This window comes from Gallinula chloropus, assembly GCF_964237585.1.
Source record: "Gallinula chloropus genome assembly, chromosome: 3".
NCBI lineage: Eukaryota > Metazoa > Chordata > Aves > Gruiformes > Rallidae > Gallinula > Gallinula chloropus.
In genome coordinates this window covers 9,770,957-9,797,412 of record NC_140087.1, presented here as the reverse complement: position 1 = coordinate 9,797,412, position 26,456 = coordinate 9,770,957, and the positions used below count along the sequence as shown (strand labels likewise).

Genomic DNA, 26,456 nt, shown 5'->3' with positions numbered 1-26,456 from the left:
CTGTCATCTTAGAAATTTTTGCATTAAATTGCCTTAATTACTACTGCTTGTAACTAATGCTGCCAGCTGAGTAATGACTTATTAGTTTTATCTTTAAATGGTTTTGTTATTGTGGACATTTTTAACACTATGCCAATTAATTAAAGTTGCTACTGCAGTAGCAGTAGTCTACCATGAATACCATGGTAATGTTAATTGCTTGCAAATAGCAACTGTAAAGATTTTAATGACTTCCAGGGTACTTTGTTTATCCAGTTGTTGAGAGGAGAAAATGTCAAGGTGTGGTCTTCTGAACAGTGCAAGAAAATGGAGCTTCTCATAAGATTATTATCACTAATAACCAAAAGTCCCATCCAAAAGTTTTACCTTGCTTGCTACACTCCTGGTTTGAGCAATTATCTCTCTGATCCGCTGGATGCTGGAAGAAATATTGTTTGCTGGTGCCTTCTGTTCTACTCTGCTCAGTTTGTCCAGGAGTTCAGGGAAGACTTCTGCAAGTTTCCTCACTGCAGTTAGAAAAGAAGTGACAGCTTGGGTTGTTCCTTTGTAACACTGGCTTTGCACAAGGAAAATTCCTCCTTACCCTCCTATAGGTTAACTGACTTATCTCCTTCTGCTTCAAGAACAAGTCTTAACTGTGGTGTGTGAGAGGCAGTGATTTCAGAAAATGTAGTGATTTATCAGAATTTAGTATCACAACAGTTATTGGAAAGAAGTTTGCACAGAGGAGACTGATTTTTCTGAGACTCTAGGTACTACTGTGATGTCCTACCTCTGTAATACTTTCCTCAAGGAGCTTTGCAAATGTTAATAATTTTAACCTTTTCATCTTTCTTCAAGGCAGATAAACCTTAAACCAAATTTTACAGATAAGGCAACGGGAGCAGAAGGATTATTTATTCAGCATCTCGCTGGGTATCTGTGGCTGACCCGGGGACTGCATCTAGGAGCTACGGTTCACGAGCTCCTCAAATTCATTTCAGGAGAGACGAGTACGTTGTTTCCCTCAGCTGTCAGCTGTGCATCTCTCCTGAAGGTTATCACCCAGGTAACACCAATGGCTGTACATGTGATGTGTGGTTCACAGCCCACTCTCTGAACAGAAACATTGGTGCTTTCAGACTGCGGTAACAGGCCTGCGTTGGGTAATGAAAGCCCAATCTGCTGATGCATGTGCACATAAACTGTGTTTACTTCCTGCTCCACCTGGGAGTGGTAATCTCTTCATCTCTCCTGCCTACATCTGCCAGGAGTCATGTATCATCAGAGTTGTGGACCGTAGGTCTTTCATTGCTGTGCCTTCTGGTATACGTGCAATAGGACTGTTCTCAAAGGAAAATGCAAGTGCTTTGTGGTGTTCAAAGGGAGAGAGGTCCTTTCCCAGACAAAAAGAAGGACAAATAACTACCCGTAATTATAATCCAATTTCATCACATCAGATTCCAACGACATACTGCCCTTTGAAGGATATTTACACATCACATCATTTTTCATCTTTAATTAGATGTAGGTACAACTAGCTGAGTATAATGAAATGAGACTTTAGCCAGAAGCTACATGCATATAAGAAAAAATCCAGTATTCACAATTAATTTTTAATGGCATGGATTCACTATAAAGGTTAAGACCAGATATGCAGTTATATTTTAGGGGTTGTCAACTTGTGTCCTGCTTTTGTGTTCTTCCCCTCACATCTTTACTCTTGTCTGAGACGGTAACAGAGAGACAGGTAGAGGAGCTAATCCTCAGATGTACTGAGAAACAGTGTAGAAGAGAAAGAAGGAGGGAAGAGTACTGGAAGATACCACAGAGTCCTATAAATCCTGTTTTCTGTGGATGGAGTGAAAAGCTCGATTTGCCCCAGTCCTGCCGACTTTCTGCTTGGTTCTTTTCACTTGTGTTTTACTTTTCAAGTCCAGTGTAAGAGTGGGCCATAAAGACATTTGGCCTCTGCAGTTATTCCCATTAAATGCTGAAAAACTTTATATGCTGTGGGTCACTAATCAGAGATGCTATACAAAGCTTACCGTACGTTCCAATTACATTACTTTAGTCAATTTTCAAATACCTACAACGAGTTCTGGGTAACACTAATTCCAGAATGCATTAAAATTTCTACTGTTATAACTAGGATAATGATCAACTTACAGAAAGTTTCACTGCCTTTTGTAATGAATGTTCCAAGTCGTCAGAAAAATGCCCAGATTATTCTTAAAGAAGAACAACTGCAAGCTCAGAAAGTGATTTAGCAAATTTCAACCACCTTTTTTTAATAATTGGTAACTGAACTGGAATTCTCTGATGTGATGTCTTCTGGCTTCTCATCTGTTTGAAATTTGAGGTACTAAACTTGAAATGCAACTACAACATGAAAACACAAACCTAACATCTATTATTACTACTGGCCCTATTATAAAATCTCACCAAAAATCTCTCCCTCTTGTCATTTACAGAGCATTCTTCAACACAGAAGTGTACTGATTTTTTTATTTATTGTTTGGGCTGAAGGTGAGGATGAAAAAAAAAAGCAAAACTAGCCTTACCCAGTTATAAAATACAGAAAAGAACACAAGGGAAACTGTCAAGGTGGAAATACCTTGACTATAACCTTTTGTGTTTTCCTTCCCAAACTGTTCTTCATATTCTGTGATGAAGCTCCAGTTCCCTGCACAATGGCAACAATGGAGTATTCTCAGACAAACTGCACAGCCAAGACATGCTCTCACCCTTCCAAAAGTCAAGCACAAGCTTTATTTAAAGGCAATCCAGACATGCCAGCTTAGAGACTTCACCTGCCTTGGTAGAGTTATTGGCATGATGATCAGAGGTTTTGGTGTTTCAGGCACTGCTCTGAACATTTTTTGTGACTTTCTTTTTGAACTTTGATGGACATTCCTCCTGTTAGATCAACCACTCCTGGCAACATGTGCAGCTGATCTGAGAACACTCTGCTGTGCCCTGGCGTGTCTACATCTGTCTTCCCAGGCTGTGAATCGTATTCACATTTGACTGGAGCACTACCCATGCCAGCCTCCTCTGTTGCACTGATCTGTCTTCTCAGATCCACTTGATCTTTCTGGAAAAAAAAGTTATCATGCCTTAAAACAAAAAACTTAATGCCTTCAGGCCAAAAATGCCATGGAAACACAGCCTCTGAAAATGTAATAGGCCACACATCGCTGCAGCTTGTCTGAGCATCTCTAACAGTTTGTGGTCAGCAGGCCCTCCAGGCACCCTGATATCAGAATACTTTCAGGGTGACTCCCTGTCTGCAAACCCACTATCACAGAGAAGCTATTTTTGTTGGGCACATCACATAGGAGCTGAGCTGTTCTTTACTATGTGTGTATCATTTGTGCCTTTTGGGGAACAGAGCCAACTAGGACAGCTGGGCCATCTTAGGTCTATCTGCTCTTATGGAGCCTCTCAAATGCTACTGGAAATACTTCCAGTATAACATATAGTATGAGCAGTTTTTTTGAATCCTGAATATCTGCTGGAATTTTGAGCACAAAAAGTCAAATGAAGTATGTTTTGCTGCTCTGTGTAGTAAGCTTGCACTGGTAAATGTTGAAAGTAAGTCAGGTGTAAAGGTGAATAAAACAATAGCCTTCATGCATAAGCTAGAGTAGACTGTTTCTATTAGATGCTTTTCCTCATAGTGTTCTTTCCCTGGATGCCAATCATATCCACATTTATATTATCATAAATGGGAATTGGATCCTAAACTGTGCTCTGTGGTGATCAAAACCATTTTACAGCAATGCAATACAACTACTGATATATTAACTACACCCTCACAGGGCTCTGTGCAGTGACCGGCCCGTTCCTGGAGGGAGTGTCTCAGAGCTTCCTTTGGATGCACCACTCAGAGAAATGTGAGTTCCTCCTGGTTCTAGAGCCAGAAGTTGGGATATTAAATAGCACTGAATTTCTTGTTGTGGAAGGAACCGCTTTTATACCAGTTCTTCGGAGTACTGACTTAAACAAAAATACTAGTGCCAGGGGTCTTACCCATTACTGTATTTCCATTCTGGAAAAAGTTTGGCCCTTGGATTTCTTGGTCTAGAGGAAAGAGTGTGGTTTTGGGGCACTAGAAACAATGCTGGGTTTGGTACTTACAGCACTGTTTGCAATAAAATGACAAGTTTCAAAGCTTCTGACAGAAGGAGAAGGGATTTGGGGCAGTAGGTCTGACTTTATGGAGATAGAGCCAATGGAGTTATGCACCTTCTTTGAGGCACTTTCAGGAGGGAAGGCATCACTGAACAGGGCTGCCAGTGACAGTACATACCATCAAACATACACAGGAAATTTTTTATTCCTGATTTCCAGCTTCCCTAGCTGTGAATAACTTTGGATTAGAGAGCCTTCTAACCAAAGCCAGGAATATATTGAGCAATAAATAGCGGTGCTTGTCAGAAGTTTTTTATTCCAAGTATTTTCAGTTCTAGGTCAATTCTTTTCTTTCCTAATTATGCTTTTCCTTCTTTCATCAGTCACTTCATTTCAGCTTCACTCTTGCTGCCCCTTTTCCCACTCCTTCCTATCATTTCCATTTCATTTTTATAGCATTCCTCTGTTTTTATTTTGCCTTTTTATTTACCTTAAATTTTTAATAACAAATCTTCCAATTTTACTCTAATCCCCCCCCCCCCCGATAATAAAAGTGGAATTAATGTTATGTTTATAAGCTTTTACAGCAATCACCCTGCTTAAATATTATATTTCCTCCCAAATACTCTCTGCCCCCTTTGTTTAGACTACAACCTCATCAAGTCAGGGACCATTTCTCCCCTGTGTTTGAACTGCTGAGGACAAAAGGGCCCTGTTTTCAAATGCCTCCCAGTGTTAAAAAAATAGCTGAACCGCCAGTCATAACAGTGTGAAGTATTTAAATAAGCTGTTTACTGTTCTGTGTGACCTTAGTACCCTGATAAAACTACTTAAAAGCCAGAAAGACTTCAGTCTTTTAGTGTTGAAGTAACCTTTGGAAATGCCCAAGTATCCAAAAGTTTTAAAGTACAGTCCCTAAACTCTAGAAAACCTTCTAGTTTTCGAAATGTTTTCATGGAGTTAAAATGCTAGAAGATTATATGCAATGAATATGCAATGTAAACAATTCTTACAACATGATGTTGTGATGATTTCCTGACCCTTTAGTGGTAAGGAATGACAAAATTCAGGTCACCATACCTGCATCCCCAGCTGAATGCACAACACTGTCGTAGTCTGCTGAACTGTGCTGTAAGTCTTGCAGGTTCTGAGACCACAACCTCACGTTCTCATCCATGGGGGTCGTAGCCTGTGTTACTGTCATGGTAGCACTTACAGCCTCTGCAGTCTTCTGTTTAGCCTGCTCCAAACGTTGTCTGGCCTCCACTGCAAAATAAACAGGGGATGAGAGGAGATTAACTCAATGATTCAAGAAAGCTATAACCAGTACTTAAAAAAATTGTGAGGCTAAGCTGGTTTTACCTTCTGCCAAATGGGGTCCAACCTTGCTTGGTTGATTTTATTTCCATAGGGAAATATGAAAAGCTTTCTGTGGTAGGTCTACAGTAATATTAATTCTTAAAATTTAACAAATTCATATTTCCATTCTAGATTGTTAGACATTTTCAATGTGTTTGGATCTTGATGGGTGTTATATAGCCCAGGAAATTGGAATAGAGATGAATCAAAACCCACATTGTTTTTCATCATGTTTTTTTAAAAAAATGCACGTGTTTGTTGAATATTTTTCATGGAAATTATTTCTGAAGGAGCAAAAGCCAAGCCACTGCAGTGGCTTTGGCTTTTTCATACCTGTTGTTTCAGGGTTTCAATTTTTTTTTGAGTTCTGAACTTCTGTATTTGTACAACCTGTGACATTTTGCATACGGTAATGTCTTGGCAGCCATTTAAAATTGAGATTAATGAAGAAATCTTGACCATGTCAACTTTGAACACTTTCATATATACTGCTGGATGCTCTATGATGCTTCTCTCTGGGAAAGCTAAGGTGATTTTTTTTTTGTCAATCAAGAGTCTCAGTTATTATCTCCCAAATACTCTATTTGCCAGGTGTCATGTGTATGTGAATTAGATTTTGACTACCAATAGAATGCACAGACTTGTGCATTCTCCAAGCCCTGAAAAGATCAAAAGTAGCATGGGAGAGGACAGTTGTATTAAGGAGTACCAAGAAGAATGTTAATAACTACAGGTGGCAAACATAATTTCGCTGTGAAAGCTGGATAAAGCTGGATGTTTTCTGCCCAGGTCTTGTAGTTTCAGTCAAATTCTGTGCACCCTCAGCAAGTTTGAGGATGACACCAAGCTGAGTGGTGTGGTTGACACCCTAGAAGGAAAGGAAGCCATCCAGAGGGATCTTGACAGGCTGGAAAGATGGGCCCGGGGGAACCTGATGAGGTTCAACACTGCCAAGTGTAAACACTTGGGCTGGAAGAATCCCAGACACAGATACAGACTGGGAGAAGAGCTTCTTGAGACTAGCCCTGCTGAGAAGGACCTGGGGATTCTGGTGGATGAGAAACATGAGCCAGCAGTGTGCTCTTGCAGCTCGCAAGGCCAATGGTATCCTGGGCTCCATCAGAAGAGGGGTGGCAGCAGGGACAGGGAGGTGATTGTCCCTCTCTACTCTGCCCTCGTGAGGCCCCAGCTGGAGTCCTGTGTCCAGGTCTGGGGCCTGCAATACAAGAAAGATGTGGAACTGTTGGAGAGGGTTCAGAGGAGCCACAAAGATGATTAGAGGGCTGGAGCACCTCCCCTACGAAGAGAGGCTGAGGGAAATGGGCTTGTTCAGCCTGGAGAAGAGAAGGCTGCGGGGAGACCTCATTGCAGCCTTCCAGTACCTGAAGGGAGCTTATAAACAGGAGGGGATTCAACTTTTTAAAAGGATAGACAATGGCAGGACAAGGGGGAATGGACTGAAGCTAAAGGAAGGAAGGTTTAGATTAGAGATTAGGGGGAAGTTCTTTACAGAGAGAGTGGTAAGATGCTGGAATGGACTGCCCAGAGAGGTGGTGGATGCCCTGTCCCTGGAGGTGTTCAAGGCCAGGTTGGATGGGGCCCTGGGCATCCTTGTGTAGATCCAGGCCTGGAGGTTGGTGTCCCTGCCTGTGGCAGGAGGGTTGGAACTCTATGATCCTTGGGGTCCCTTCCAACCCAGACCATTCTATGATTCCATGATTCTATGATTCTTTCAGGTCTTTCTGCGACTGAAATCTTAATATCAACTTCACAGGCCATATGCAAAGGTAAAACAAGCTCTTAAATGTGTGAAGATAAAGCATTACAAAGATGAAGTTCCTCTTACAACCTGGGTCTGCTGATTGCATCTTTGTGATGGCTCTCATCAGCTGGCTTCGCAGAGCATTCATTCTGGCAAGAGTGCTGTTAACATGCCAGCCGGTGTTTGCAATGGTTAAATCGCTACCTGGAGGGAGAAAAAGTGGCATTTAAAAAGGTAAATTTTACCCTGTGGAAATATGTTATGGACCATAGGCAGTATACTATAGCTGCTTTTTCTATAGGGCATATTAGTACTCTCGACTTCATAAAACTTAAAGGAAAAGGCAACCTTGCAGCTCCCAGGCATTATTTGCTTGTGACGGGGCTTTGTAGTAAAACCTGGAGACGTGTGTCTCAGTCAGTACTCTCTCTGCTTTACCAGAACTGCTGAGAACAGCTGCCACAAGTATACAAGAAAAGTTTTAAGGAACTCTAAAGGTGCTGAGAAATTGAAGAGGTCACTTCTGTAATTCTAGATCTTTCTGTCATTTTCAGTGAAAAAAAGGCCACAATCCTTTAACATTTATTATTGTCCTTCACTAGCAAAATCCAGCTTTCTGAAGAATTACACCCTTGCAAATTTATTTGTGCTGAACTACTTGACTGAGCATACTTACTTGTGAACAACTGTTTGCAGGGACACATATTTAAACAGTGGCTGTATTTGAAATGGCCCTTTTCTAAATGAAATAAACTCTCAGCATCTGGCAGGATGACAACCCATGAGCCACTCAAACTGTGCTTGTAGCCATGTCAATTACTTTTGTGTGGTAACTTCCATCAATACACTTTCAGTTACAGCGGTGTTCCTGCCTTAGTCATGTGCTTTTGGAATTTATTTTAACAGGAATGCTTATAAACTGGCTGGGAAAGTAGAAAGGATGTATATTTACTGTCATCTGCTGTCCGTTGTAGCTCTATGGCTTGGTTGAGAAGTTCTTCGCTTTTACCTTTATGGTAAATGGTCTGAGTATCAATTCCAACTGCAGCCTACAAGTAGGTTCCAAAAAAGTAAGTGTCAAAATAATGCTTATTCCTTTTTATTGTTTTAAATTATGGACAACATATTGCTTCATATAAATGCAACTACGAAGTCACTGCAGGTTCATTTGCTTTATTAACATTTAAGGCTGGCAGCTGAAGTAGGAAAAAAAAGTCCAAAAAGCCAAATTTTCCATAGATTACAACTAAAGTTTAGAGATATTTTTGCTTTTCCAGACACCACCACCGAATAACAAAGATGGAGAAAGCACAGAAGTCCCTCTGATTTATCAACTCCTGTATGTTCAATGTGATACTCATGCTACCATGACTGTTCATTTCCACTGTCATCTCAGATGGGTGATGAACAGTTTTACTGCGTGGGAAGCTGCTCTGCAGTCCCCAGTAGCGTCATGGAAGCAGAGTGCTGGACTTGAAATCCCACAGCTCCCTGGGGTTCAGGCTCCTGAAATCTAACCAAATCCTCATCCTTGCCCTCTTAAATAGCTGTTAAGTAGCAATTGGACACTGTATGCTTGTAAAAATACAAGTAAAATATTATAGAACAGCAAGGCCAGAGACAAAATTAGCATCCTCCTCCCTACTCTGAGTATGTGAGTGGGCTATTTGCCCCCTTCTAACTTGACTTTCTAGAAGAAACCGTGATGCTTCTGTTAGATGTCTTGACCACCTTTCCTGACATGTGGTGCTGTGGGGACTAGGAGGACTTGAGCACTAAATGCTAGCTCATGTTCCAACAGGACCAGGGAGTTGTCTGGTCTTCCACAGAAATGCCTCGTGTTGCGTGACAACACAAAACAGCATCACCCTCTTCATAAGGACAGAAGAACCTGTTGCATCTTTTTGAATACCCCGGGACTTTAGGCTGGCAGAATAATTAATCACCTAGGATTTAATTCAGGAAATGGTAGATGAAGCAAAACGTGTGTAGGAAGCTCAGTGCTGACCATTAAGACAAATCTTGTTTCTATTTTACACTTAGGTGCCCAAAGTCCCCAAAGCATTGCAAAGTAGAAGCTGATATTATGACAATTACTTACATCATTGACCCGGTTTGTTGTGTTCAGTGCCAGCAATGCAGCTTTATTAGCTTCTTCAATGTAACCAGCAATGTTTTCATACACATTTGAAGCATTTATTGCTCTTTGCACCAACCCATTTGTATCAACACCATACAAATTCCTGTTAAAAAAGAGAGTAAAAGGAGGAAGAAACCAAACTGGATCAAAGTAGTTTCAAATGGATTCATTTTCTTAACACGATGTGAATTCTGACTATGTAGTAATCATGCACATAAATATGCTTGGCCTAAGTAGTAGTATTTTCATTGTGTGTCACAATTTCTGTCAGTCTGAAGCAGGTGAAAATTCTGTGTATAGAAGGTACCTCCCAGTAGTTCAGCTCTGGGAATTTTGCCCGTATCATCTATCTGAGCAGCAAGAAATGACTACTGAGGTTAGATATTCCATAAATTAACAGAACAACATCTATCCCTTCTCATTCTTTAGGGCTGACTCCTGGCTGTGAATGGAAGGACCTGTGTGCGTGCCAGTGATGAGAACAGCTCTATCACTGGGCTGTTTATACTTTCCAAAAGTAGGTGGGAAAAAGGGGAGGATCAGAAGAAGAACTGTCCCCTGATCCCGAAAGTTTGCAAAAAGTTAGATTTCAAAAATACAAGATAGCTTTGTTGGCATGGTAGAGCTTGATTTGTATATTAGATGATAACTGATCATCGGGGGAGGTTCAAAACAGTTGGTTTCAGAGTCATCCTTCAGCTGTTAGAAATTCTGACTAAATAGCATTTCTTTATGTTTTTGCAATACAGAATTCAGACTGTATGTCAGATACAGACTCTAAATACACGTGTGTGTGAACTCCCTACAAAGAGTTCGCACACCGAGGAGTTATTAAGCTTCCAGACTCAGTGTTGTTGCAAGAATTTCCTGCTAGGTTCCCCTGAGACAAAAGAAGAAACTACCAAATAAAAGCCTAACAGGCTAATAAAACAAACTCATAAACCCCCCAAATTATTTGAAGACAGGCTACATTTTTTTTTAAAGGATTAAAGTTTCACTGCAGGAAAATCTCCTCAACAAATAAAAGAGTCAGCACAATTCCATCTGGGTATTTCAGAATTATTTCTGTTTGCTTTCTGTTGCATTCCTAATGTGATGGACTTGGTAGTTCATTTTGAAATTATTTTGGTTGGGGATGAAGTCTAGCCATATGGGGTATTTTCTTTCAAATGATTCTGCTGCCTCCCCATGTTAGCTGCTGTCACGGTGAACATACCGATGCTTTTTTAGGCTGTCTGTGTGGTGTTATAGAACACAGTTTCAGATGACAGCTTTATACTACTAAATAAAACCATCTGTTTTGTTTTTTTTCTGTCTTTTAATCTTCTATCTAGGGCATACTAATATTAAGAAACAACTGGTATTTAGATAATATACTTGAAGAGTAGTTTTATCATCCAAAAGCATATGTCCATGATGCTACTTACAGTAGAATTTGGTGAAATATCTCATTTAAGAATGCATTTGCAGCAGTGATTTTTCCATGCTAGTCCCAATTGCAAATAAAGTCATATTTCAAATCTATCTAAAAGCGGCTTTTTAATTGTTGGAGGGAAATTTGATGCATTCAGTATCTTCCAGCAAGCTAGGAAGACTTACTTTTAGTTCTTGGTGTTACAGTGGGCCGGTTTCACTGGGACACAACCTACTGAGCATCAGAACTACTTTTCTTGAACAAAAATCATCCCAAAGCCCATTTTTTGTCCCACAATGCTAAACAGCTTTTAATGTGAATCAACTTAATGACCTGAGCTGTTTCTGCAAACCCCATTTAATCCACCTGTATTATTTTCCTTCTCAGTTATCTACCTTTCCTACTCTCTTGCTATGGAAGGAGAAGAACATGCCAAATTAGAAAGGGGAGAACGTCACACAAGGTACATGTTTGTTTATTCTCTGAGAAGATTAATAGATTTTGCCTAGCTCAACTTCAGCTGTTCCCTCTGGACCTTGACAAGTCCCTCCATACATGACTTAACAGTGATTTGTTTAGTGCCTATCTGCAGACAGCATATCTAATGTCACCGTGTTTCTGCTTGTCATTTAGCTCATTCAGCTGTTCAGTCAGCAGCACTTGTAGGAACAGCGCCTGCTGAAGTTAAATTTTACCGGTCCAGCTCATCAGCAAGCCTCCTCAGGTTGTGTGCATGCTGCATAGCCTCTTCCACCAGGTCATCGTTGAACAGAGACAGGTTGGCTATTTTTTCCTGCAGCTCCTTTTTCGCTCCGTCTATTTCTGCGTAGAACCCTGAGGCATTCTGCACAGCACACAGAAGGAAAGAAAGATGGAAATTGCAAAAAGATCAAGTGTTTATGTTGATTATGATGTTTTGTATTATAATGTTGGTTTATGTTACGTTTGACATGATATTTTTAACAGATAAAAAAGAGGAAAGATCAAAAAGAGCCTGTCTCATGAATGTCAGTATGACAAGACAAATGCAGGAAGAGAATAATTAACCAAAAGTCCATGAATGCTTTATAAAGATATTAGAGACATAGGTATAAAATACCAGTGGAAGACAGTTGAGAAATGCCTTACTATCCTTTGTTTCCTCCAGAACAGTGCCAATGACAAATCTTTCAAAGTTAAATGCATGAAGTAATTAAACCCCTTACTGTAGCTTTGCTTAAATTGGGAGGTGAAATAGATTTTGATTTTTTAAAACTTTCTTCTCTGTGAAGACTGCAGACCGTAAATTAGTTTTTGGGATTTATAAAAGCTACCTAAATAGGGCTGGGGAGGGCAGGCTTATGCCTCATCCCCTTGCTGCATGGGCCCTGGCACTCTTTTGGAGAGCTACAGCTCTTCCTTTCCCCAAACCTGCCTCCTTGGGGAGCATCATGAGGCAGTGCCTGTGCCTCAAGCATGACTTGACAATTGCTGGAGTGGAGCAGCATTCACCTTCTCTCCAGCTTGCTGATGTGTTTGAGCATTATCAGTGTGGCCTCAAAATACATGAAAAAAAAAAAAAGAGTGAAATGAAGGGAAAGAAAAAGAATGAATGAGTGAAGCATGAAAATACTTATTGCTGGTGAAGGTGGAAGATGTGTGATTTTCATATACTACTTATTTCCTTCTGGTGTGAATGTCCCCTGGGTCTAAACTCATCCACAGGATTGGGGAACCCAAAATGATAAACTGCAGTGGTTTCTTTTGCACAAAACACAGGTGAAAAACTCAAAAACATACTGCTTGATCACCCAGGATGGTTATAAAGGAAGTTCCCTCCTTTCTGGTTTTTTTTTTCAAATTACTTTTTCAAAGAAAAATTAAGGACTTTTGTGTTAAAAAAAGAAGTGGGCAAGTATGACCAAAATGAAAGCTTGTGGGCAATTTTCATTTGGCTTAAATTATATCAATATTGAAGGAAAAAAAAAAGAAAAGCTGCTTCAATAAATATTTTATTAGCAAAATCCCGGTTTTATTTTTGTAATTTTTTCATAGAATGTCTAAATCTCTAAAATTTATCTAAAATTTCCTAGACACCTTGTTTTATTTAAACACTGGATACTAGTCTACAGTTACAGAAGAGGATTTCTGTAAGACAATGTGTTTATATATTCTTTACACTCTGACAGGGGTTGTTTTTAACACCGATACCTGGGATCTTTAGCGTTCTCTTACGCTCACTTGTAGGCAAGAGAAAAGGAATTTAGCATATAATGCAGTCTTCTTCTAACCAGAGCATCTTTGGCAGCTGCTTGTAATGAAATGGTTGAGAACTCTACAGCAAAATTCTTCATTCAGCTCTGCCTACAGCAAGGTGTCCTTAACAACAGAACTATTTTTCTGAGGCAGTAAAATGTAATTAGAAAGCTTTTCATCCAGGAAGTTACATACTTTTTTCTTTTTTGAATATTTATCAGTATCTCACTGAAGCAGTATAAAAATGAAGTAGTTCTTATTTACTGGTCTACATGCATGACTTAAAAGTTCAAAAAATCAGGACATATCATTTAAACAAGTCACTGAGGCACCTACCTTTATTACCTCACTTAGCTCAGAGCTGACCTTTTGTGGTCCTGCCAGAATAGTTGTGGCACTTAGCAGAATGCCGTTCAGTTCATCTATTTGCTCTTTTATTTTCTCATGTTGTTTCTACAAAAAGTAAAACAAAACAAAATAAAAATAAGATGGAATCACATTCAAACTCATCTGTGAATTGCTAAAATGCAGTGGCATCATTTTTGTTAAGTTTATTAAAATGAATGATGAACTAAATGGATTTTAGACAAATTTCAAGTCTAAGTTTTCCCATACATCTTTAATAGCTCCTTATTATAATATGACTCTGCATTTTCTTGAATGTTGTTTTTTAATTTATTAATTTCATTTTATGTTACAGCATGAGTAATTACTGGAATGAAGCATTAGTCAGCATATTTCCAGCAGAGACAAATCAAACCTGGTTTTTACAGACTGGTCCTGGACTAATTTTTTGTTTTCTTCTGGAGTTTTTTTAAATCTACAGTATACACAGATTTCTTTTCCTTCTCAATAGTAAAGCTAATGTGAACAGTCTCTTTTGCACAGCATCTGCCTTCATTGTGAGGAATAATGAAGATCCAGCATGTTAAAAACAGTGAACAATTGTGACTACACACTTCAGGCTTTGCTTCATAAATGTGAGATGAGCTGCAGCTTGGCGCTGTAATTATGAAACAATGGAACAACAGAAGAGGCTTTGTACATAAGGATCCCGGGCTGACTGTAGAAGAATTCACAAGAACAGCATGTCTGATTTCTTTATTCAGTTCCACATCAGCAGGAACATTGAGCACTGCGAATTTCAAGAGCTCAAAACTCAGCCACTGATGCTACGAAACCCAGAAGTTGTCCTGAATGTGCAAGATCGTTCTTCAAATCACAGAATTGCTCCCTAAACCCCTCTCTTCCAGAATGCATAAAATTGCAGACATTGACATGAAAACAGTTCAACTCAAATGGTCCCAAATTATTCTCTTTGTGATTTTATTCTTTGTTGAAAAAATAAAGAGACAAGTTTCAGGTGGGACATGCCGGGTTTGTGTCCCTTATAGGAAACTAAAGAAAACAGGGAAAGAGTCACAAAACTGCTGGGAGGAGAAAAAACCCAGTCCTTTTGCATGACTGATGGATTGGATACTTTTCTGGGATAAAAGGCCTGAAAATTCAATTTCCTCATCAGCCAGATGGGATTTGAACCTAATACCACCACTTACAGGCAAACACGGCCCCCTTCAGCGCTGTTGGGGACAGGTCTCCTCTGAGATCTCCTCTGGAGTGATTACTTTGCTCCAAATACTGAAACTATTTGTTTGAATGTCAAGGGGAGCGTAAGGGGAAATTGCTGCAGCCTGGCAGCAGCCTGTAGCTGGGCTGTTCACCCAGTAAGTAGGAAACCCAGTTTCAGGGTTTCTGTTGTGGAGAAGGTAGAGAATGGATTTGTGCTTGGAGATGCAAGGACAATCATCTGCTCTTCCTTAAAAAAAAAAAAAAAACAACAAACGGGGATGCATTTTGTTTAAGAGGCCCAGAGAAAAAAATTGGATGAGGCACTATGAATGCACTCAGCTTAGGGCACAAATGCAGTGCAAAGTCTGTAAAACTACTTTCATGAGCGTGAAATCCTTCTGCATTATAAATGAGTACCTAACAGGTGAAACAATCCCACCACAATACTTATAGCAGCCACACTACATGGGATGTTAAGCTTCTTGGGTTTTGTTGTAATTCTTCTTCCTAGTTTAGGCATTAGTATCCATCTGTTCCTGGGCCTGCTGAGACATGCCATGCCAAAACTTGTCATTTATTGTCACTCCATGAATATAAATAGCACCTTGCACTTCCACAACTTGCTGCCTAGAACTGGAGGGTCAAGCTCATCCTGCTGAGTGGTCCAAGAATTTCCCGAATCTAAATTGTTTGCAATCTACTATTTTAAACACTGTCAGAGGAGTGCTCACAGAAAGCAGTGATGATAAATGCATCATGTAGTACCTCACGCCTCTGAAGAGTGGCTGCGTGTTCCTTATTTATATCCTCTGTTTGTATAACATAGTCAAGCGCCTGGTCTAACGCCTCCTCCAGGTCCAACAGCTTCATGTCCTGTTCGCTGAGCTGGTCCAGCACATCAGATACGAGAGATCTGGTGTCATTGTACCTCTCGTGAAACTCTTCCACTTGCTGGAGCACTGGGAGAAAGATCAGAAGATGCTGAGTAATCCAAAGCTTGGATTTCTGACAAAACTTACCTATGCAACAGTTTCTGTTGCTGCTACTCATGGGACCGTAAAACCCAGTTGTCGAAAGCTCATTTGAGAGATTGCATACCTAGGCTTTGATTTTCCCTCCTCTTTCGAATAGGAAAGTTGCCTCTCATTTTAGTATCTCATTTTAATCCTACTAATTCCCCCTCTCATGTAGCTTTTCCTGAAAGAAACTCAGCTTTGTTTTCTCTGCTTTTCATTTGTTTTTTGTAGTCACAGCTAAGCAGGCTATTTTGGAGAAGACAGTCCTTAATGTCCTGGGGCTCTGCCTCATGTTCACCAAGCTGTGAGAATGAAGCTGCCCCTCTTTCCCATACCAGCAGTATTTCTCTCTTTGCTGGAGCTTACTGTCCCCATGGCAGAGCTGGCGGGGGGGACGGGAGACATTCCCATGAGCAGTTCCAGCCCTGGCACAAACCTCCTTAAGTGGCTGTCACTGAGGTGCTGCAGTGAGCAGATGCACACAGACACACGCTTATTTTTTGGTCCATGCTGCCATGGAGGCAGCAAGTGCCATCAGACACTCGGGGCAGGCATTTGGAAGCAGCAGCATCTTCAGACCTTCAGTCGGTGCTTGCCAATTGCCTGCTGGTCCTCCCCACCTAGCTACCCAGAGCTGCCCAGCCCGTGCCAGCTGCCCATCAACGTGTGGGTGAGTGGCAAACAGATTTAAAACTTACCCTCCTCCGCTGCGTTTTCCTCCTCATCTGCAAGTTGCCTCTGATCAGTGAAAGGCTTACGGTGTTTGATCGCCTTCAGCATCTCCTCAGCCTCGCTCAGCTTCTGGGCAATTTCTTCAGAGCTCAGCTCCTGTTGCATTGCATAGTATTTCATCTTGCTGCTGATTTCTGGGGGGGGAAAAGGAACAGATGGCCAGTCCAACATGGCTACAGAGAAGTAAATACTGTGGAGTACTTCTACTTTTTTGAATCCAGATCATGCTGACGACAAAAGAAAGTTTTAATTATCTCCCAGCTCTACAGTAGATAATTATTATGCTTAGTCCAGTCTTAAAATTAAACCTGTAAATACATAACACTTTCTGGTACACGTTGGGGAGCTCAGCAAAAGAAAATGAGATCAAGCAGGCATGGGTTGTGTGCATTATTTGGCTTGGCAGTTCTTCTAGGCCAGGATCATCATTTTATTCTGTGGCATGTAGCAGGCTGGGGCTTTCATCCAGGATTGTGGTTTTTAAGTGCTGCTGCTGAAACGTTATGTTTATTAAATAACAACAACGGCAAGGAGATTGAGGCAACCTCTTTTTTCCATCTGAAGAAGTCTGAGGCACCCTAAAGAGGTAACATATGGCTTCTGGCCTGACTGACTGCCTGGCTGGTTTGGAGACAGATTCTATTTCAAGGTTTTGGTCTCAGTTCAAAACACGCTGCTGGATCCTTGCAGCTGAAATTGAGTTTACCCATCCCCAGCATAGGCATTACAAAGTTTACCCACCCCTTGCTCCCTGGCCTCGAATACCTCTTTTACACCCTACAATGTAAGCAGTAAGTAGGCTTGTGTTCATTGTTCCTTCAGTGGCCAGCCAGAGCTGGTAAAGCCAGCACTATGCCTCTGCAATATTTTTGCAAAAAATAGATGTCCATTTGTGGCATAACTGTGCCTTTGGCAGAGTGTCTTTTTATGCAGTTTCTTGCTGGCTCTTGAGCCTATTAGTGAAGCTTTAAAGGCTCATACTGAGCAGTAACACATCACCACCAGAGGCTCCATGGATTTCTTTCCTTCTCATGCTGGCACACACATGTGTGTGTTTGCAGACATACACCTTCCCTGGGGTAAAGAGTGGCTTGTCTTCTACAAGGGCAATACAGAAGAATAGTTTTCAGCATGGTGGAAATAATTGTCACCTGCTTGTCTTTCTGGATAAACAAACACTGTCTTATTCACAGCCTGATTGTGCTGTTTGTGGGCCAAACTAGATAGATGTCTACCTTCTGTGGTACCTGTCCTGCCCCAAACTAATTAATAACACAAAAGGGAGGTTCACAGAGGTCAACCAGTGATTGTTAGTGACATACAATGAGGCTCATTGTGTGTGATCCAGTGAGCCTGGTCTCAGCTTGCCTCTTGTGTGTGATGGGATATGTTAACCTAACTAGGTTTGCTGAAATAAAGCAATGGTTGAAGCACCAAGGGAGAGAAGGATAAGCAAGGCTACCAGTGGATATGTAACCATTCTTCCTTACACAAGTTGCCACAGAGCTTGCAGTAAGTGCTCTAAGACAGAACTACTTAGGTCTGTTAATCAAGTATTAATATTGAAAAAGGGCCGTTTAGCCTCAGCTGTCAGTCAGCCTTTCTATTCTGGTGCCATAAACAGCTTTTGTACTGTTGGCTCTGTGGAAGACTGGGCAGGATGACTGCTGTGGAAGACTGCTCTATGGCAGGATGGAGGCTTTCATGATGCAGATGTTCAGGGGGCAGGGGTGCTTCAGAATCCATTTCCTTGGTGTTTTATTGCTTTCTGTAGGTACCAGGGAAGAGGCTGCAACTGGTTTAATCTCAGTTTTATATGTCAGCATGATAATGATGTGGTTTAGATATTCCAGATGAAGATGATCATCTGACTAGGAAATAATTTATAAGTGGAGTTTTGCTTGGGAAGGTGTTCACTGTTGTCATTTATCCTTTGATATACAAGGCAGTAAAAATTCTTGAAGATGCAAGAGGTTTTGTGGCCTCAAAAAAATAAATCTTTATCTTGGAAAGTGTAAAATATATATTATTACAATCAGAAGTTATAGTTTTTTAATTTATTGCTCTAGGATGTTGCCCCAAGATGGACTTTTTATGTTTTATCTGCATCCTCTCACATCATATGGACAGGTGAGCAGGACACTGGGATAACAGGTGACAGTTTGTCCCAACATTTAAACAGGAAACAGCTCTTGGTTTCAGTCTTCCTTTTTGGGAGATCTTCATCATCATGTTTATCTTCCCCACTGAGAAACAGCATCACTATAACCATTACTGACAGTTTGCATAAACCATACGGCTTACAATTCTGCCTTTCACTTTTACTGGAGGCAGCACTTCCTTTGTGGAAAAAGAAGGCAATGTGAATGCAGTTTTCCAATTCTACGGTATTTCAGGGAAAAAAAAAAAACAGAAAAAGAAAGGAACCAGAGGACAACAGCTAGGCTGTAATGCTCTTTAGATGTGTCTGGACCCAAACTCACTTGGAAATTCTGATCAGAGGAAGTGATAAGGAGCTTGAAAAGAAAATCACCACTGCTTCCCACACTGAGCCTGGGGAAGCAGTAAGGTCATGTAATTATTTACTATTCAGCATCCTCTCCTTTTTAGAAGCATCTGCATGAATTTATAGGCACCAGCACAATCCTACTGGGTGACAGTTGGCAAAAAAGGCAAAATTTGGATTTAAACTAACACTCACTGGTGCGATGACCAGAGGTAGTCTCACCTAACTGGCTGCCATGGCTTCAAAAGGGAAAGCATAATTTTTAAGCAACCTGTCTTGCTGTGCCTATGGCCTCCATTACTTATCAGCAGGATGGGAAAAGTGCATGTGCACGAGTCTGCTAAGTAAGACAGGGAACACTTCCCTCCCCCATCCTGTGCTTGTCTTTATGGCTCCATCCCACCCCAAGCTGATACTGTTTTTTTAATCACAAGTGTACATAAATACCTCGAGCACCTATTCAAATAAACAAAGGCTACAAGCTGAATTAGCCTGAAGTATTCAGTGTAAACCTATTTGCTATTATTTAGCTCTGTCAAAGACAGAAAAAAAAAGAAAGAGAAGCCCTTGCTCTAAGCGTCTGACCCAGTCAGTACGTGGCATCAGTTGTCTTTTAAGAGAGACAAGTTTTTGCCATGGCATTGCAGCCTGGAAAAGCCTTATGTGCTGGTTGCTTTCCGAGAGTGCCTGGGTGCTGTGACATTTTTTTGCTGGAGGCTTCATGAATACATATTTGACACTGAGCTGAACCAGAAAGAAATCTATTTACCTTGAATGTTATCCCTCATATTACTGAGCTGCTGCACAAGCTGAGTAGCACGGTTGTTGGTCTCCATGGTTTCCTTCTGTACCAGTAGACCTTTGCTGGATGCTTCATTTCCCTATGAATAAACCATGTGAACTAGACATTAGATTTCTTTTCAGATCCATATGCATGCGTGAGGATGAGCAGTGTAAACACGCATTTCGCTTTCTCCCGGTGAGGTTGTGGCAGTCCATTTATCATAGAAAGCGGCATTTGCAGGAAGGTTTGAAGTGAAGGGCTGTCTTGTCAGTATTTTCAGGATTGCAGCGAGATTAAAATCTGTCCCACATTTATCCACCATTTGCTGCAATCAAATTGCCATAAATTAGGTACAGTTGTAAACTCCCATCTGCTGAGTCTCCTAGGCTGGCTCATTTTGCTGGCTACGGCGTTTCCTGAGTGAGCATATAGACTGTGGAACAAGGCGTTGAGCTTACAACCATTTTTAGATCAGTGTCTCCCTCAAGTGAGATCCCCAGCTCTGCAGCTTAAGGAAATGCCTGAGGACTCAAAATACGGAGGCGCACAGGCACCCTCCTGTCGTATATTGCGTCGGAGGCTGTGCTTTGCCTTGCGGTTCTTTATGTAGCAGGGAAATGAAGTGCCTTATGTCGCAGTAGCCATCTTGCTGAGAAGGCCACTGACCTTGGGAGTCCTGAGCTGGAATTTTAGCCAGTGTTTCTCGAGAAAGAGGAAAAAATTAGTAATATGGGGGGGCGATGCGTGTGCATGCACAGGCGTAAGCCGGCAACACACCCTCGCCAGCCATGAGGTGATCGATTCACAGTGCCCGCCGGGGCTGAACCAGCAAACATGCCCACCGTGGGGTTAGTTTCCCGGTTTGGGGTGCCCCGACACCTCCTAAATCGGAGGGTATTAGCCTGTTGAGGTGCTCACGTCATGCTCGATGCGCCAAGTGCCTGCCGGGCCCGGCGCGGGCAGAGGCCCGGCCCCCGGCGGCGGCTCTAGCCGGCGGCCTGCAGAGGCACCAGGGGGCGCCCGCGGCCGTCTCCGAGGGGGACGCGCGTTGTTGGGGGTGCGGAGGGGGTTCCGGGTTATTTCCATGCACTTGGGGTTGGGCTTTTTTGGGGGGGGGGGGGGGGGGTGTGAGGTTGGGACGTTGTGTGTGTGTGTTGTTATTCACAGGCAAGCGCTGCGTGCCTGACTCGTATTGCCTTAGGCCACTGGGGCTTCTCGGGGAAGCTCCGTTGCTCGGCACCGGCACTTCACGCCCATTTCCAGCAGCGGGCTGTTTGTACGCGCACTGGCCTTCGCATAATGCTCCTTCCTTGACAGATTTTTAGCTACAGAACAGGCAGGGAGCTGCCGAGACAGGTTTGCTGTTTGCTGGGTGACCGATGGGGGACAGAGCAGCACAAGCGAGGGTCGCTCTGAGGGACTCCCAAATTCCCACCCGTGTACAGAGAGACTCGGCCTGACGCTTCCCGAGAGGCCAGGAGAGGACCGAGAGGTCCTCGGCTCCTCCAAGTCCCTGCCAAACATCCAGGGTCGAACTACGTGCTATTGTACCCTGAGCTGGTCCCAAACAGGCTCCGGGAGTTACAGCTCACGTTTACTCTTGGCAGGAGGGCTTCCCTACAGCAGGTGCATGCATCCTGCCCTCAGGGTTTAGCTCAGAATCTCCAGAGACCCCTCAGACATGGGGACGAGCACTTGAAATGCTCTGAACAGAAGGTCCTAGTGCCTATTTTCCATAAACAAGAGCAAAAAGTCCAATATATGCAGAATTAATACTGTGGCCTTCCTTCAGCTGAGAGAGTCCGGGGCCATTATTTCCCTGCCTTCTCAATTGATTGCAGCCATTCATGTGGAACAACATTGGGAATAGCCAGGGAGAAAAGGCCAGAGGAAACACTGAATTCACTGGTTCAGCAACAGTCAAACTGAGGAACGAGCTAGGAAATCCTCAGATGGTACTGAAGATGACAAAATCATTGTTATTCAAATTCACTAAATATTCCTAGAAAACCTAAAGCCTTAATCATCCTGCCTGCAACTACATAGAGCTCTGCTGGATTTTCACAGGTACAGAGGGGTGTGTATGTGGGGGACCTGATTTAATCAAACCTCTCTTGAACACAAGCATAGGCTGTGTAATTCTGTAGTACCCTTTCTACTAAATAAGTGCTGATTAAAAACAGCCAAACCCAAATTTTCTCTTCCTCTATCTATACAGTCTTTTTTTTTTTCCCTTTCTTTTCTTTCTCCTACTTGCTCCTGTATTTGAGTTTTAGTCTAAGGTATAATTTTAATTTGTCTTGTGAAGGAATTGGTAAGTGAATACAAGGTCTGGCATTTTGCAATAACCGTGAAATGTACTCTAGTCATACTACAGCTGTTGTTATATCTGGGAATAACATAGATGTATATAATATATATCTTAGCAACAGAAAGGTTTAATAATATCTCTTTAAAATCGAGGAGAAGCAATTTTGAACCCTATTTCTTCTCTTAATGTGTATCAGGATTCTTCTAGGGTGCAATGAAAGTGTTATGTGAGCTGCGTGCAGATAACCTTAATTTTATAGCCTAGCAATTGAATGTGGCTGCAACATTTATGATACAGTTGTGTTAAAACATATCTTGAGTGCTGATCAGGCTCCCATCTCAGTGGGTACGTGAAAAACCTTTTAAACTGGCAGTTTTGTAATGTATTTTGAAGTGTCTAATCGGGGCTAATTTAATTTTAGGAGAGCACACATGTAAAATAGACATAGTACAAATACTCCCACAGTCAATCAGAATTACTTTAGTGTTGGTTACTTCTCTTAATTAGAAATCAAAATGTGAAACAGAAAGGCAATGCCTCCTTTTTAGAGCAAACATTGTGTAGGGGTGTAGGTGGGATCTCAGAACCTAAGGGGGAGGCTTTTTGTGATTGGTGACAAGCCCCTGACCACATTCAACAGACACTACAGCCCTACATGCTTCCTTTTCTGGGAAGAAGAGTTGGTAGATCGTTTATGCTTTTCATTCAGAACTAAAGTAGAAAGCTTAGAAATAGACAAGTTATCCCAACTACCTTCTTAGGGCACCCTCACTCCTTTTTCGTGAGCCTAGAAGTTCAGATTTGATGTCAGGAAACAGTTTACTGACAGGGCAGTCAAGCACTGGAACGGGCTTTCTAGAGAGGTGATTGATGCCCCAGGCCTGTCAGTGTTTCAGGGCAGTGCCCTGAATAACATATTTCCAGCCCTGAAGTGGTCAGGCGGTTGGACTAGATGGTTGTTGTAGGTCCCTTCCAACTGTAACTATTCTATCTTGACCTCTTATGCCAACATGTGAATATGACAAAACGTAAACTGTCAGAGCTCTGGCAGGGGGCTATGAACAAACCTGTTCATCAAGAGTTGCTGCCTCTCTCAGGAGATCGTTCATTTCATCTGCAGCATCATCAACCTCCATGGTCCAAAGTGCAGCATGGTTCTTTTTCTTGGACATTGCTGCCTGTGTGGGGGGTAAAAAGTCAGTGCATCTGAAAACAAGTTATTTCTCTGATGAGAACAGCGATTGAAATTTACAAGAATAGAGGGGAAATTCATAGATTAAAATGACATTAAGAAATAAAATGTCATCAATGTTTGTACCTGGAGATGGTTGGTAGTAAGGTTCAGGTCATTCAAGCGCTTTTGAGCTGCAACACCTGTAGAAATGCTCAGTAAGGTTGATTTGCTGTCGTCGATAGCCAGAACTGCTAATCGGATGTCATCTGTCAAATCCCAAATACATTTGTCGCAGCCTGGTAAGAAATTAACAGAGTGTCATTTTTCTTCAGGGTTTTTGTCAGTTAACAGCAAGTATCTTAAATTCACATCATAGTGCTCCTGCCCCATGGTGTTCCCTGTCTTTGTCACTGATGGATTCAGACGGATCCCCATTTTTCTTTCACTCTTGTCCACCCACTTGCAAGGTCCCACAGTACAGTCATCATGCTTCCAGCCGAGCAGCACCAGATGGGACTGCTCTAAGAGGCTGCCACAGCGGCTCCGTAATCAGTAGGGTAGGAGAAAGGAAAACAAGGTATTTCCTGGCTATTCCCAAGGGGCTCTATGTGCTTGTGGCCTGAAGAACAACAGATGAGGGTCAAAAAAATAACTGTATTTTCTCAGATCCCAAAACTTTGTTTTTAAAATTTGGTGGTATGAGAAGTACCGATGTCCAGCAGATGGGCTTTTGGCTGCCAATTTCATTAAGAAGGCAACTTCTGAAAACACAGTTGTAACATGTTTGGGATACACTTCTGCAGAGCTATATCCTCTGCTGAATGCTTGCAGCACCACCTTGCTTTTAGTGGCATTGGTGCCACTGCTAAATGCAGGGGTCTTAGGTGAACACAAAACACAGATTCCTACAGAAGCTTCTGCTTGGTATTGTATCCTCTGTATTCTTGATGGCAGCAGCTCCCAAATGTTTTCCTTCTGGTTGCACTTCCAGGCACATGAACCACTCTTTTCAGAGTCAGTTTAGGAACCCATGTGTGCAACACAGCCTGCTTTATACCACAGGCATAATCATACTAACATTTAAAAAACCCAAAACCTTCAGTGGTTACCACTAGTTACAACACAGTGCTTCTGGGAAGTCTCCAGTCTTCCTGTCATTAGAATATGGGGAGATGAGAGCGGGAAGGCAACTGACTGATGGATATATGTCAAATTGTCAACAGCAACAGTTGATAGTAGATGTAGAATGAGAAAAACAGAAACTATATGCAAGATGGCACAGATGAAGTTGTGATGGCAGAATTTAGGGCCAGAATATTATCCTAGAGTCTATAGAATGGTCTTTGGTAATACTTCCCTGCTGCTCCACTGTTTGTACCTGAACATTCAGTCTGCAGCACAGAGTTGGACCTATGCTTGCACTCAGACAAGCAAGAACATGTTTAAATACTCTGTCAGTGGGGCACTGTGTATATTTACATGTTTAAGTGTACTGTGGAACCAAGGTCACAGTGCTGAGCCCACCAAGAATCAAGCTCTTAGGTTAGTACTTGCAAGCATATGAATACAAGAGAGATATTAATTTTTGGTGTTCTTATGATAATCTTACTGATGGTTGGGCAGTCTGTGCCAGTAGAAACTTCTGGACTGTCTGCAAGGCATTCTCCAGTCTGGCTGTTGCACATCCTTCCTCCACAGTTACATTCTGGGGGAAAAAGAAAGGATTTTTGAAAGAAGAATCTTGAAAAGGTACAACCCACCTTTCCTCCCCGGAGGCTAGTGAAGTGATTGTACTTTGGGTTGTGCATGGAGAGTGAAACCAAAATCAAGGGCTTCTTGGACCTGATGTTTCCTTCAGTATGTAGAAAAACATGCTGCTTGCACTGTGGTTGAGGTGGACCAGACAAACTGTGAGACAGGAAACAGAACCAGGAAGCCTGAAGCAACTTGCTTGAAGCTTCACAGCTGGCCACAAGCAGAGTCAGTGAGGACAGAGTTGCCTGTCTGGGCCATTATACATCACTGTCTGGAGAGGGTGATGCTTAGGAGACGGGTTAAGGAAAGCAGTACAACTAAAGTTAATCACAGAATCATAGGGGTTGGAAGGGACCTCAAGACATCATCGGGTCCAACCCCCAATTATTAGTTTCAAATCTCTCCACAGACCTGTGGAACTTATCAACACTGTGTCAGGCGGCTGCTCTACAAGCTTTCCAGTTATCAGGGACTGATAGTGGACTCCCAATTCCCTCATCACCCTTGAGCATATAATAAGTAAATATCTCTTACCATTTACAATGAAGAATAAATAAAGCTTTACATTTTTTTAAAACTTGAGTAAGATACAGGTTTATTGCCAGCACAAGTAGCTTTTTAAAAAAATTATGATATTTAATCTAAAGTGTCTCTTTCAAGGTTTAATTGACCTTTTAAAATATATTATTTTAAAGATTAAAATATTCTTGGAACACTTTAATAGAATAACAAAAACTCAAGCAAAACATAAGAACAGCAGTGACTTATCTGGAAGTCATTTTGCTCTTGTGATTCATGGTTTCAGCAGGATCTCATGTAACAAAATCATTTACTGCCATTTTAGTGCAGCCCATTCATTGTTCTCTGTGAATTGCCCTCATGTTTACATTCCACATTGCACGTTCGAGGAAATATCAGGGAAAATGTGTAGTGCAGCTTCAAAGTCAACCTGATGCACTAACACTGGAATAATTCTGTGTAACTGAACCTGTATTTGTAGAACTACTCACATTTTTGTACCATCAGGAGAACAGAATTTGGTTATGAGTTCTGTGGTGCAGTCGTATTTTGACCTCACTACAATCTGTATTAACTGCGTGTCTCCCAGCTCTTGGACCCACAGCTTTTGATTTGTTATTTCTTTTGTTAAAAAGTGTGAGAAAAAAAATCTTTGTTGAAGGCAGGCGTTTCTCTTTACCTACATCACAAGATCAAGGCTATCCCCAAAACAGGTGGCAAGGATTCAGTTACAGGATTAAAATTTGGATGAGATTGATGCTCAAGAAACTCAAACAGTGTCTTCTCATTTAAATGGGCAACAATTTTCTACACAAATGCTTATAGTAAATTAATTTCAAAAGCATTCCTGAAAATTTTTTGTCTACTTCTTTAGGAGGTACTGCAATTTTAGTTGGGAGTTAAGACTTTCACAGCCTTGGTGGCTTACTGTTGGAGGAAGCTAGATTCACCTTTATTTCTGAGGACGTTTGTGGAAAGTTTTGAAGTGTGGCTGAAGGATACCTGGTTAAAAAAATTATTGAAAAGAAGCTGAAAACTGCTATTCACAGCTACACAGATACTGC

General features: G+C 41.7%; 1 protein-coding gene across 1 annotated transcript in view; it reads right to left on the bottom strand.

The window, feature by feature from the left end:
- Nucleotides 1-26,456, bottom strand: part of LAMA4 (laminin subunit alpha 4) — a gene marked incomplete at its 5' end in the record, with an annotated part of 102,145 nt that overhangs the window by 29,053 nt on the left and 46,636 nt on the right. The window contains 13 exons of the mRNA XM_084261325.1: nt 367-506; nt 5,197-5,382; nt 7,325-7,441; nt 8,190-8,286; nt 9,339-9,480; nt 11,487-11,635; nt 13,363-13,479; nt 15,361-15,554; nt 16,310-16,477; nt 19,619-19,730; nt 23,012-23,122; nt 23,263-23,414; nt 24,728-24,823. Of these exons, the coding sequence (XP_084117451.1) occupies nt 367-506; nt 5,197-5,382; nt 7,325-7,441; nt 8,190-8,286; nt 9,339-9,480; nt 11,487-11,635; nt 13,363-13,479; nt 15,361-15,554; nt 16,310-16,477; nt 19,619-19,730; nt 23,012-23,122; nt 23,263-23,414; nt 24,728-24,823 (1,781 nt within the window). The remainder of the gene's footprint in view (nt 1-366; nt 507-5,196; nt 5,383-7,324; nt 7,442-8,189; nt 8,287-9,338; nt 9,481-11,486; nt 11,636-13,362; nt 13,480-15,360; nt 15,555-16,309; nt 16,478-19,618; nt 19,731-23,011; nt 23,123-23,262; nt 23,415-24,727; nt 24,824-26,456) is intronic.